The 13357-nt window shown below is 35.8% G+C and overlaps 1 protein-coding gene across 1 annotated transcript in view; it reads left to right on the top strand.

Moving 5' to 3' along the window:
* Nucleotides 1-12131, top strand: part of CCDC171 (coiled-coil domain containing 171) — a 157972-nt gene extending 145841 nt beyond the window's left edge. The window contains exon 25 of the mRNA XM_032095779.1: nucleotides 11829-12131. Coding sequence (XP_031951670.1) covers nucleotides 11829-11870 — 42 coding nt within the window. The 3' untranslated portion in view covers nucleotides 11871-12131. The remainder of the gene's footprint in view (nucleotides 1-11828) is intronic.
* The last annotated feature ends 1226 nt before the right edge of the window (nucleotides 12132-13357 follow it).

The following is a 13357-nucleotide window of genomic DNA, read 5'->3' as shown; positions in this document are numbered from 1 at the left end:
TAGGTAATAGAGAGACAATTTTTGTTGTCTTTTTGCTGTTCTTGTTTACTTTATACTACTAGCTCACTGCCTAGATCACAGGGGAAAAAAAAGATTAGAGTATGACCTAGGGCAGTGTTGCTGGGAGCCTGCCCCTTTCTCGGCTAGCCTCAGAAATGCGTGTATGTGCAGCATGCACTTAAAATGTAGCATGGTTAATGTTACATGCACCCATTAAGAAAAATAATAATTAAAAAAATATACATATAAATGTATACACGCACATTCTTTAAGTTTTTTAAAGCAAAATCTCATGTTAAGAGGTTTGTGTTTCCCTCTGGGTGGCTGAGAGGCAGTCATAGCCCCACCACCAGATCATTTGGTGCCAGCTAGCGGTCAGCCTTCCCTCCACAGGAGACAGCTGTCTCTGATGCTCTGTCTCCTCTTAGTTTCTGCTTCTGATGCACAGACCGGGAGGAAGGTCATGGGAACACAAGGCTGGGTATTGTCTCTATCCTAGGTCCCCCAGCAGATTTTACTATCAGAACTCACCTCACTAGTTCATGCAAGGGAGGGTGGATCCGCTTCAGGCCAAAGGGAGATAGTGAGCATGGTAAAGAAGGGTAGCTGCAAACCACAGCAGTCTACTTTATTTTGTGCTTTTCTGGAATTTATGAAATCAGCTTGTTATCTTGTTAATGCTCTTTTCCCCTGCCGTCTCCTCTAACTGTGCATGTTTCCATCCTTTTCAACTGTGAAGAAAAACTTTGCTTTCCTTTTTGTGACATGTTTGCAGTAGAATAACATATTTCTTGTAAAAATGCATATGTTTACCTACTTTCATTAGCTTACATTTTGTACTTTAAGCATAAAAGTTAATGTGAGAAATGAAGAAAAACCAAACCTTTGAAATATGTTAGAGAGTATGACTTGCAGAGATAGAAAAATAGGAAATTCAATTAGTGAACAAAGCATAATATTGTTCTTAATTCATAATTTTATTCCTGTAATGTTGGCATAATTTAAGGGAATACTGGCAGCAAGTTACGTCTTCATATTTCTTTTCATTGGGTCTTACATTAAGACCATCTGTTTAATATTTACCCAGGGATTTATTTATTTATTTATTTATTTATTTATTTATGCTGTTTCTAAATTATGTGTAAAAACTTCATTGAATTCTGTGAAACCCACATTATGTGGAGAGGGCACTGTTTTTCTAGCTGATCATAGCAAGGACCTATTTTCTCCAGAGAGTGAACTCTGTGAAGCAGTTTGACCTGTTGAATAAACTAATCATTGAACAAATTTTTAAAATGGGAAATGAGCATTCCGTAGGGTAAAGAGCTTAGCTGTCAGCTAAAAAGATGTTATTATGATAATAATCTTGATTATTCAAATAACATTTGTTTTGTTCAGTTTATTTAACAGTTCAGTTAAAGAAAGAGATTTAGAAAGAAATGTGCTTCTTAAACTGAATTTCACTTCCCTATTTTACAAGAATTTGGGGTTTTGTTGACTTGTTTTAGAAATGCCATCTTTTGGGAAGATAGGAACCTCTTTTTGTCAAGCAATCAATTCACTCTTTTTTTTCCCCTCTGTGGAGGGGAGGGTACCTTTAAAATGAACCGTGAGTAATAAAATTTACTAAGAATATGGTCACGAATAGTGTGGTTAATCACCAGCAAAATTTTCCTGGTACAGGAAAAGCAGTGGCATTATGATAATGCAATGATTCCATTTCATCCTTCAGATGGTGTAACTCCTTTAATTCCTAAAGGAATTCCTATTTTCAGAGAGGCACCTACAGAACTCTTAAAGCCGCACTGATTTAAGACATCACACTGGGTCTCAGCTGATCTGGTCTCAACTGATATTGGCCCATAAGCTCATAGTTCACTCAGTAAATGTTGCCATGAAGCTGACATTGCAATACTTGCCTCTCTTAAATTTGTATGTTCACCAATACTTTGAAAGCCTTTTATCCTATCTAGGTGTTGCAGGTGGTTTGACACATACAGTTTCTGAAGGCCAGACACAATAATGAAATAATTCACTAATTTTTCAGCTTTTGTTGAGTACTGAGGGCCTCCTTTGATCACAGAAGGATCATCTCGTGTGGCGATTATATGCTTATGGTCAGGGGCTTGTTAGTCTTTCAAAGCCTGTGTGACATCATGTTTCCTTTCACAGGGTCTATTAAAACCATTGCATTCTTTTGGGAATCTGAGCATTAAACATTGTAACTTAACCAGGGCTTTGCGAAGCTTCCTGACACATCAAGTCATACAGTTTAATTTTAATTTGTATATGTCAAAACATATATTGCTTTAAATATTTTAATAACTTATTGAAGTTTACTATGCTTTAAATATGAGATTTTTTAGAAGACTGTAATCTAAATGGGAGCTCTGAGTAAAGGAATTGAAGGTATAATTCTGGAACATACAAGGCACACCAAATTACTGAAACATCCCTGTTTTGGGTTTTTGGTTGGGTTTTTTTTTAGAAAACCTAATTTTTTTAAGTTGTATTACACTTTTTTTGTTTTACAAACCAAAATGCTGAAAAAACTTTCCCAAATCTTCCTCTGTGTTCTTCATGACTCTTCTGCTAAAAGTTTTACATACCTGATAAAAGTTTGAAGTGTTTTATGTGTTGGTAGTTTCTGGATTTTGGGCTGGTTTTTTATTTGTTTAGTGTTATATGTGGTGGTGGTGGTGTCTGTTTTTGTTTGTTTGGGGTTTTTCTGTTGTTTTTAACTTTGTGCTTTCAGAACACACATTTGGCTTAAATATATATGAAAGGATGAAATTCCATTAGCATTTTTTTAATGTTTATTCATCTAAAATACGATTGGTATGCAGGACATACTAGTTCCATTTGCCTAGTGGACTCACTTGAACTGCATATTCAACCTCACAGAAAGAGATGATCTATTACCTGAGCTAAGACCAATTCTTGGAGGCTGTGCTCAGAAATCTAGTAAGTATAAAAAGTTCTGTTGAAGTAATTATTAGATTTTTTTATTTAATTTCAGTCTGAAATATAATTGTATATTTGGATTTGGCCAAATCCAATAGAGACAGTAAACCTAGCTCACGCACACTCAAGTTGTTTATAACTGATAAGCTTGATTCCTTGCCCAGTTAATGTAATTTGGATCTTGGATTTACAGAAGACCTACATGTTAGCCATCAACTGAAACAGAGCCTAAAATATTTTTTCTAGGCTATTCAGATATCAACTGATACTTTATAAGCAATACTGCTGGGAAGCCCACTGTTTTCCCTGACCATTACTATTACAAAACTACCCTTTAGAACTCTGTTGAAGATACACTGTTTCCGATGTTGCATGTAGTCTGTGGGAGAAGGAATAATTCCCTCCTGAAGTTACTTCAGCTAAGTTTTACTGGGGATCAATGAACATTAAAGTACTTGCCTTGAATAAGCAAACAAAACTTAGAGAACGATACTAAACCTACAGGGAGCCAAATATACCTCTTCCTGGTGAAGAAGTAATCTTTCTGTAATCTAATTTATGGGGGAGTGGGATGGAGCCCTTATCAGGATTTTGGCTAGGATGTAGAAGCCTACACATCGGCAGTGGTCTATCCAGAAAATCTACGTGCATTGGCCAGTGCTAAAAGGATGGAACCCTTTGCTCTCCTCATACCTTGGTGATTTTAATAATAAACCTTCATTTTGAGAAAATTAAATTGGCAGTAACATTAGTTCACTTCTAAACATGTGGTGTAAGTCAGTCATTCTTTGCTCCATCACACGAGGATTTTTTTAAAGAGACTTCTCAGTTTAATACAGTTATTTGGGTTAACTGAGATTCAGATTAGCCTGTAGGCTAATGCAACTGTGCAGATGTTCTGACTCAAAATGCAAGTGTTTGTATTTTGGATATCAGATTCCAATCAGTCAGTTTTTCAAATAGGTGCAGATAGGTTGCATAAACCATGTTTGTATCCAGTTTATGCTCCTATTTCCATTGTCTCCAAAGAGTGAACTTTAATCTACTCTTCGGTAGCGGATACTAAAGGCTGTCAGATCTTGGCATCAGCATTTTCCTTGTCACTTCAGGATTATGAACAACAGCAGGTTATAATCTCAATACCTAGTGAACCAAAATAATATTTGTTCACTTACAAGATCTACAGTAATAATATTCACTATGAGGCCATGCATGTCCTTGACACTTCATTTTAATTCTGAGTAATGCCATTTTCCTACATGGAATCTGACTGAGGTGTTCACTATAATTTTTTCATTGCTGCAAAACTATCCACTTCTGCATCAGCAGCCTCTTCCAGAGTATGTGAGCTCCCGTTCCTTACGATTTGCTGCTTTTCACCACCTTTCATAAAGATAAGTTGTTCTATGTTCTTCCCATAAATTCCTGTCAAGAGAGGAGTCTGCTTTACATCTTAATCAGTGTATTTCTTTTTTGTTTTCCTTCCTTCATGCTTAGGACTTCTCCTGAGCTTCTACTTTCTACAGTCTCAATGTCTGCTTCTCTTTGTGAAAATAAGATTTCTTGTGTGGAAAAAAATGCCCTTTCAAAGATTTTTAAAGAGAAGTGCAAGGGGACTTTTACCTGTAGATAAGCTGGGAAAGAAAATAGATTACATAACCTATGTGAGTTTGCTGTAGTTTAGCAAACCAGAATCTTAAAGGGCTATGTAGATAATCTTTTGAGTCCTGTCTTGTTGGAATTGTGGTAGTTGAAACCCATAAGGCCACTAGAAGGTATTTGCTATAGTGGCTGTTATGATTTCAATGTCTAGACACCAGTGCTCAATCCAGACTCTTCCACCGTCTTCAGCTAAGAGCCCTTGAGCATCATCAGTACTTACTACATACATATTGACATTTCAACGGACTTTTCTGACCTACTCTGTATATTTATATAGAAATATGTTTGAGAGAGCTAGTGAGCAAATTGAAGTATTCTCAAGGCATCTGTCAGCAAAGTAACAGTGAGTTGCATGTTTGTTCTTGTTTTTCTATAAGCTATCAAGTGAATCGTAAAATGTTGATTTCCATATTTTTAATAGTTCATTTGTTTTATTAGCTACACAGATCCATATTTCTAAAAATATTCCCAAAAAATATTGCATATTTGGCAGAAATGCATAGCAAAAATTAATCTTCTGAATACCTAAAGATTTTTTAATGCAAGAAAGCTGAATCATAGACACTTGCATTGTTTGCAGACCTTCCTCCTTTATGTTGCTAAGTGCTACTATTGTAAATAATTACTTTTTCCCCTCTTTCTGCTTGAAACCAAATTGCTGTTACAGTATATTTTTGTTAAGTATAAAGTGATTGAAGTATTTTACTGAATCAGTGTAATTTCTTTTTTTGCCAAAATTTCTGTGATTATTAGCTCTAGGATAGTTTTTGGTAAGAGACAAATAAATGCACTGCTGGCAAAGATCCACTGTCCTTGTTCCATTTAGTAGCAGAATGCCTAAATTGTAGTTGCGCCGGTTCGTTGCAAACAGACAAAAAGGAAGGTAGCATTTTGCTGTGTGTGAGCAGTTAGGGGGCAAGCAGACACCGTGCACCTTGACCACCTATTATGAAGCTTTTTGCTGCAATGTCAAGTGAAAGCGAGTTAATTGGGTGAAGCTGTAGAGCATGTTAGGGGCATGGTAAAGGGTTGCTGTCTGACAGCTGAATGTCAGCAGAAGCTAGTGAAGTGTGGCTGAGAGACAGAGACCTGTCACAAAGTTCATGTGGACTGTAGCACAGTTAGGGAGATGAAATGTGGTTCTGTCTCACTTTCTCCCTCATTGCATTCAAGCACCTTAAGATTTCACACTGTATGTGTCAACCCTTGTTCTCTAAGCTGTTTTCTCCTAACACTTCTGCATTCAAATGATTGGACAGAAGATGCTAATGTTTGGCAAAATGAATGTAAATATACTTTTTTCCTTTTTCTGCTAGAGCAGCAGTATACATGCAACTCAGATGAAACTTTGAAGGCTTACGTCAGACAGTCCCACTGGATAGGAATTCGGATGATGGCTGAATACATATCTCACTAGAATATGAAGGTTGACACTTTAACTAGTGGAATAGGGACTGTTTTCCCAGAAGAAAAGGCTAAATGGGGGGATCTACTCTGTGAGCTGGTGGTGCCTTAGCATGGTGGTGTGAGTCTTTTAGTCTCTTGGTTGTAGTCTTGTTCTCCCCTTCTTGCTGGAAAGAAATGGAGAACTGAGAGGGAACCATGAGAGAGCGACATACTGATCTAAGGCAGTGAGAAGCTGTGGGAAAAGTCACATGGTAGGAAAGCCTTCCTTGGAAGCAAGAGAGGCATCCGTTAAAGGCAGCGATGATCTTACACACTGCTGTGAAACATAGAGTGGTGTCATAATACTAAGTGTAGTGTACCTTTCAGTGTTGTTTGCAGCATGCAGCACAAAGTAAAGCAATAGTCATTTGGGCTGGCCACCAGGATTCTAAATAAATAAATAAAAGTTGCTTCCATTCTTGAGAGAGTGGAAAGACAATGATGGTATCATGGGCAAAACGTACTAAAGAATTTGGAAACTTGGATTGAAATCAAAACAGACTGGTCATTTCACCGTGAAAAAAAGAGCACAGCATTGTGTGTCTAATACTTTGGTACTATCAGTGCAGTGCAGAGAATTTGATCTAAAAATGGGAAACTTCCCTGTGTATTCCACTGAAGCATCTTGAACAATGACTTGTGGTGTAGGCTGTGTGTGGAATTTGGCCAAAATTTTTAGAAAACATCAAAATTAGCAATGCAGAAGCAAGTTATTTGTCTTTAAGCCAACGAAACATTGAAGATAAAGTGTTCATCTGGTGTGATAATCCATCCAATCCTGTGTGTTCTTCAAACATACCAGGTTTAAGTATGTTTGAATGAAACAGAATTTTCTTTTAGAAAAACAAATACAATATATAATGAAATCTTTCTCTTAATTGCTTTTAATTGAGCCTCCAGAGTGCGATTTCACTGAACAAATTAAATGCAAAAGCATTAGGAAAGTAAGAAAAAATTGTAATTTGCAGATATTACAGACTCCTGTTTGTTTAAAAACTCCTGAAAGTGGAAGAGGGAATTCTTGATAATGAAAAAAGCCATTAGTATTGTTGGCTAGCAGCACCCAAAGTGTGCTGTGTGTCTACCTTCCTGACTTAATATGTAATGAGTTGGCAGCCCATAGAATTATTCTCTGATAGCAAATTGTTTGCACAATCCAGGCAGGAGTGCTGACAATTAAAATTTATCCTGAATGTTACCATTTTCTTATATTGTGTCAGAGCACCAATTTAGTTCTACTGCTTCAGCATACAGAATTGCAAGATCACTGACATGGGAAGAAAACTTTCCAGTTTCAGCCAGCATACAATTCCTACTTTGAAAAAGTTTGTAACTAGCACTGTATTGCACTGATATCCATCCCCAAGTAATACTTTCCATTTTAAATACCTGTTTGTAGCATTTTATTTGATTATTTCACTGAGAGTAAGAAATGGCTCTTGGAGTTACTTTTAACAGAAAAAAAAAAAAAAAAAAAAAAGAGCAGCATACTGGAAGTGCCTTGGCATTGTCTGGCAACAAGCAACTCAGTTTTGGAAATAGCAGTCTGAGTAGGAGGTTGTGAATGATCTGACAATGTACATCTTTCTCTATAGGGAAATTGGGTTTCCACATAAGTGCTGCAAAATGGTTATTGAAGACAGTGGTTCTTTTTTTAACACTTACTGGAATTGATATTGCAGCAGTGAAATGATTCAAGCTGCAAGGATAGCATAGGTGGGAGAAGCTGAAAAGAATATTATTGGCTATTTGATTTGCTGTCTACTGGTATTACTGTGTATTTGTATGTACTGGAGTTGGGCTGAGAGGAGTGAGTATCAGAAATCGATTGTGGAGAAATATATTGACTGTTTCTCACTTTTCCCCCACCATATGTAGTTAAATTACAGTTCTTCCTACTCTTGAGAAACTGTGCTACTGTCTTTCCAGAGATCTTAGGGGTTGCTAGAATTCTGAAGAAACTACAGCTTGCTCCTCCCTCTGCACTTCTGTTTACTGTCAGCCATCTTCATACACCTAAGTATGTCCTGTGTTCTGGTGAATTCCAGATCACATTTTGGCCTCATAATTCAACAGTTGTATTGCATTTACTTTGAGATATAACACTATACTTGTTATTGCACCTACATCATCACAGACAGGTAGGGAAATGTCATAACTTGTATTCAGTATTAATCTTTATGCTCTTTTGTCTCTTATCTGGTCTCTTCTGATTCTAAGCAGTTTCATGGCTTTTTCACCTCAGTTGAAGTCAGCTGTTATTGCATGCATAAGACAGAAGCCTTAATGCACAAAACCCTTATCACTATTTATTACTCTGATTTTCTAATAATATATATTTTTAATAAGGTAGCATGTTACATATCAGAAGAAAGCAGAAGAGAAGTTTGGGCTATTGTGTTTTGAAATTGAGTATTTGAAAGCAGTTTGAAGTGACAAAAACTCGTGGTGGGAGACCTGAGAAGTGGAAGAAGTTTTTGTAATACCATACATAGCTGAGGGAAATTGAAAAGCTGTGAAAATTTTCCAGTAAAATTATCTTTGTGTAGATTTTGAAGGCTGAAACTGTTCTGACTGATTTGCAGCTGCAGCTGTAGATTTTTGTCCTACAATTGAAGATAAACAGTATACTTGCTACTTCCTTATGAAATTATCTGTTTGCACCACTGTCATAACACATGCATAGTTGTCTCATTTCAAGTGTCCAACTGTGCATATTATTCCACAAATATGGATATACAAAAGCAAAATGGGTATCTTTGATCACAATGTGATGCTATCGGGTAGGCTGGCATTGCAATAAAAACATAATATAAGGGTATTGTAAATTATGGTATGAAAATATTCCCTCACAATATCATCATAAAAAAGTAACCCACTATAAATGAGTTTTAACTGTGGTAAAACAGCTCATATATCATGAGACAACCTTTAGACTAGATCCTAAATTTGATCATAGGTTAGTCACAGAGCACCCATGGAGAAGAACTGTTTTAGAAGTCTTTTCCACGTCTAGTAAAAAATTGCTTGAGTTAACTAAGATTTAGAAAGCAATTACTCCATAATATAGACTAACTTCTCATATTTTGTCTTTGAGAAAACATGTTTTATAATGTTAAGCTATCAAACTTTGAAAAATGTGCACAGGACATGACCAATTACTATATTACATAAATATTTTGAAGGCATATTTTTGCTAGACATATGTGTTCTAAATATCTATTTACCTGGTGACATGTAACAGTTGAGATGGAGTCATGTACAGCTTACAGGGTAAATAAAAGTGCTGTGCTAAAGATTTACCCAAACAGACACCTTATTTAAGATAAATAATTCCTCTTTTAAAAATTACCTAAATGCATATTTATATGATGGATTATCACCACAGCTCTGGCATAGTCATTTGAGTTTGTCAATTTAATACATGTTTTAGAAAGGTGTCTAAATACAATAATGGTGAAAGAGGTCTGTTGGGGAAATTATAACTGCCTTTAAAATTCCTCTGTAAAGGTATGTGTTCAGACAATGAATGTTATACCAGTTCTGAGTATTTTTTTCTTCTATAGAATACTATTTTTTTATTCATCATGAGGTTATATAAAAATATTGGATCATAACAGTTCTTATGAGTAACAGCCAATTTTTTTTTACATCAATCACATTGCTATTAAATCTGATTTCCCTTCTGTTCAATGACTAGTATTCTGTTCTTTGTAAGAAGTAGAGCACAGACTCTAGATAACTAAACCAGAGCTTTTTTTTTTCCCCCAACAGTGAAGCTTTTACAGTAACATAGTCTATTGACTTGCTGCCAATCATTAAGTTTCATACATTTTTTTTGCAACTCTCAAAGGAAATCTGATTTCTTATCTCTTTTACTGGGATGTTGATGCCATATTCTTCAGAAAAAAAAACCCTCACTACAGCTTGGAAAAGAGTAATATGCGCGTGTAATCATAGCATAAGATTTTTCATTCATTGTGGTATGCTGATTAATTTCAACCCAGTTGAAAGCAGTAAAAACCAATATGTTTAAATTTGTCTTCAATATTTGTTATCCAGAGTAAAACCCATTTGTAGCTTACAGCTTATTGATTTAAGTTTTTTTACATGTGGAAGTTTTTTTGGAACATCACAAGTTGTTTGCGTATTTCAATACTGTTGTAATGGTTTTAATGAATGATCTTATTTTAGAGAGAATTTTGTGTGTGTGGTCAGCTGATTAAAGTATACAAAGAACAACAGACTGTTAATTGGTGTAGTAGCCTTCACTGAGATCCCATTTCAGGTCTGCTGGTACAAACGGAGCAAATCTCATTTGTGCATTGGCTTTTTAGCAGTTCTAATTTGGTAGAGAGTTGACCCCAGAAGGATGGAAAAACCGGAGTGTTACAGATCTTACCTGCTAGTCCTGCTGGTTATCTCATCCTCATCTGCACTATAATTTAGAAAAACTCAAGGCGCGACCTCATTTTAACTATGTACTTGAAACAGTCATCTAAATTTGCTACTGTATGGGTTCTTAATGAAGGTCTAACATAATCTGGTTGTTTACAGTGGCTGCAATACAGCTTGTGGTGAATCAGGAAATAAAAGAGTCCATATCAAAGGGAACTATTGAAGTAGGTGTTAGAGGCAACAATTGATTTTTCTTCAGCAACAGTAAGAGAGGAAAGGGGAATCTTTCATGAATGTGTCTTTATATGCATGATTGAGACTGGATTTGTTGAAATATGAATATACACATACCCTTCAGCTTCTCTCCAGATATCTATGAGTATGTGTATTGGAATCTGTGTGTCTGTATATATGGGTTTATGCCTCAATGTGTGTGTGTGTGTTTATATATCCATGTATACTCTTCCTTAAATGCTGAAGAGAGAGTGTTTTAAGCCCAAAGATACTGAATGGTCATTTAGTGTGTTAATTTTTTTATTCCATAATTATGCTTTGTATGTGATGCTTTCACATACGTTAAAACCTGATGAAATGTTTGTTATTTTCACATCTTGTAGTGCATTGGTAAAGGGAAGAAGAGCAATATGGCATTGAGTTTTCTTTTATTTGTTTAGGGGAATACAGAATGTCTTTCTTTACAATTTTTTAAAGAATTATTAGTACTGATATACTAATATTATCCATAATCTTTCAAAGTAGGATGCCTGATGTTTTGGTCCTGGAAGTTCTTTAATGTTGAATTTTAACTAGTCTAACCTTTATATCTGTTTGACTGAATGTTGAGACTTACTGAAGTATGAGTCATGTTCCCATCAATGTACATTCAGTGTATATTTTCTGGGCATTTTCTAACAGGCTAACATTTGAATAGCATTAAGTGTATGATTTCAATTGATGATAAAATACATTTAAAAGTAAACAAATGCCTTCCATGGTTAGCATGACGTATGTTTCCTAGTAACACTGACAGGGAGACTGTGGAAAAAGTTTGTTTATTTGATAAAAAATAAATCTGGTAATTATAATGAACAGGGGTAAAAGTTCTCGATAAGTATTTGTAGCACTTCAAATAAAGTAGGTTATTGTTTTCTAACACTTACTAGTGAGGAATACCTGAGAAAATGTCCTTTGTTTCTTTTTATTAAATATGACTGTTGGTTCTCAGGTACCAAAGTAAGTGTTTAAAACAAGAAGCAAACACTTGCAAATACTTCATATACATACCTTTGTGAAAGGAATTTAACAGTAAATGTAGATTCTCTTTTGGTTGTTTTTTTATTCTTTATTTATCATTCCAGGAAACAAGAGGTAGTTCAAACATCAGCATGGCTCCAAGCTAGAAATTCAGCCTGACCAGAGTTCTATCCCAGACTTTTTGGCATTGCAAGCTGAACCTGACACATCCATCCTACAGAGTTATGCAAAACAGAGACAGTTCTCTGTCTTCAATCTGTATCTTCAGCCTGGATGTCACATCCAATCCCAGAAGAACAATGAAAAATGGATTTTCAGATTTTTAGTATCAATAATCTTCTAGAAGGGAAAAATTGTATTAATGTAAAATGATGCCATTAAAGTGTAATTTTGTTGCTATCTTTGAACTGGAGTTCAGCGCTTGTATTTTTTGACATTAATTTTATGGTTTTATGAAAATGTGCATTTGTATGTTCACATTTCTGCACTTGTCGGTTTTGCATACTGAAGCAGTTATTTCTTTAAACTTTTATTTATTGCTGTTGTTCATTTTTTATGTAGTATATTTTTAAATGTTAAAGAATGACACATTTTGGGTAATTTTCCTCAGTCTTAAAAAAAAAATCAATAAGCCATTTTAGTCTCTATCTATCAAAGTTGTTTCATACTTGTCTATTTTAAAGCAGGACTGCAATACTTTAATAGGATTGAGAGAGCTATTTGAAATGTATGCCAATGATTCCTGTCATTTCATGGCAGCCCTGCCATGGTTCACTGAGCCCCCTCTTTTCTCTTGTCAGCTCAACTGAAGACAAGCATTTAGTTGCAAACTTTAAGCAGGTTGTGCAAAACAGAAATGATGTGACTGCTTCTCTTCCTGCACAATAATGTCACTGCTGGTCAATGTGAGAAGGTCAGGTTGCTCCTTGTAAAGCTACATGATACCACTTGCCTATTTGAACAAGTTAAGTTAACCACTGAATCTGGTCCCTGCAGGCACTGAAAACTCACCCTTTTATCAAGTCTGCATTTCATAAGAAAGAAGAACAATTGTGGAGGGAGGATTTCTGATGATATGTTTATATACTTTATAAGGACAGTTCCCAAACCAGTGTTGCAGGTAATGTATTTAGTTTAAACTGAAAGACTAAAAAGTAATGGCTGTTTTGACCTTCAAATAGACTCCTTTTTTGTTGTTGTTGGTAGGACCCAAGAGTGACGCCCATCTTTGATGCTGACAGAATTTAAAGCAAGGCCATTGCCCTGCATTTTCTGCCTTGTAGCACACAAAAGTAAAATTGTATGTCAGGCCGAGATGTCGGGGAGCTGACAAGATGCCCCAGTGACATTTCAGCTGGAAAGAGCAAGTGTCTTGCAACCAAGTGGTCAAATATCAAATAATAGGTCAAGCAGGAAGGAGCTGAGTTCTAACCACAAAGAGGTTTCTGGTAACTTACTTGACAAGCTTTTGGGTGCTTTGTGGCTTGACAAAGTGATGTTCTGTTGGGTATCGCTAGACAGACTGTTCTTTATCGCCTTCAGAAGATCAGACATTGACATTGATTAAACTCTTTAACCCTTAAAGGTTAAATCCTAGCATTTTCATCATTGTGAATGAAGAACAAAAGAAATT

This window comes from Corvus moneduloides, chromosome Z (assembly GCF_009650955.1).
Source record: "Corvus moneduloides isolate bCorMon1 chromosome Z, bCorMon1.pri, whole genome shotgun sequence".
Taxonomy (NCBI): Eukaryota; Metazoa; Chordata; class Aves; order Passeriformes; family Corvidae; genus Corvus; species Corvus moneduloides.
This window is presented reverse-complemented; position numbering and strand designations above follow the sequence as displayed.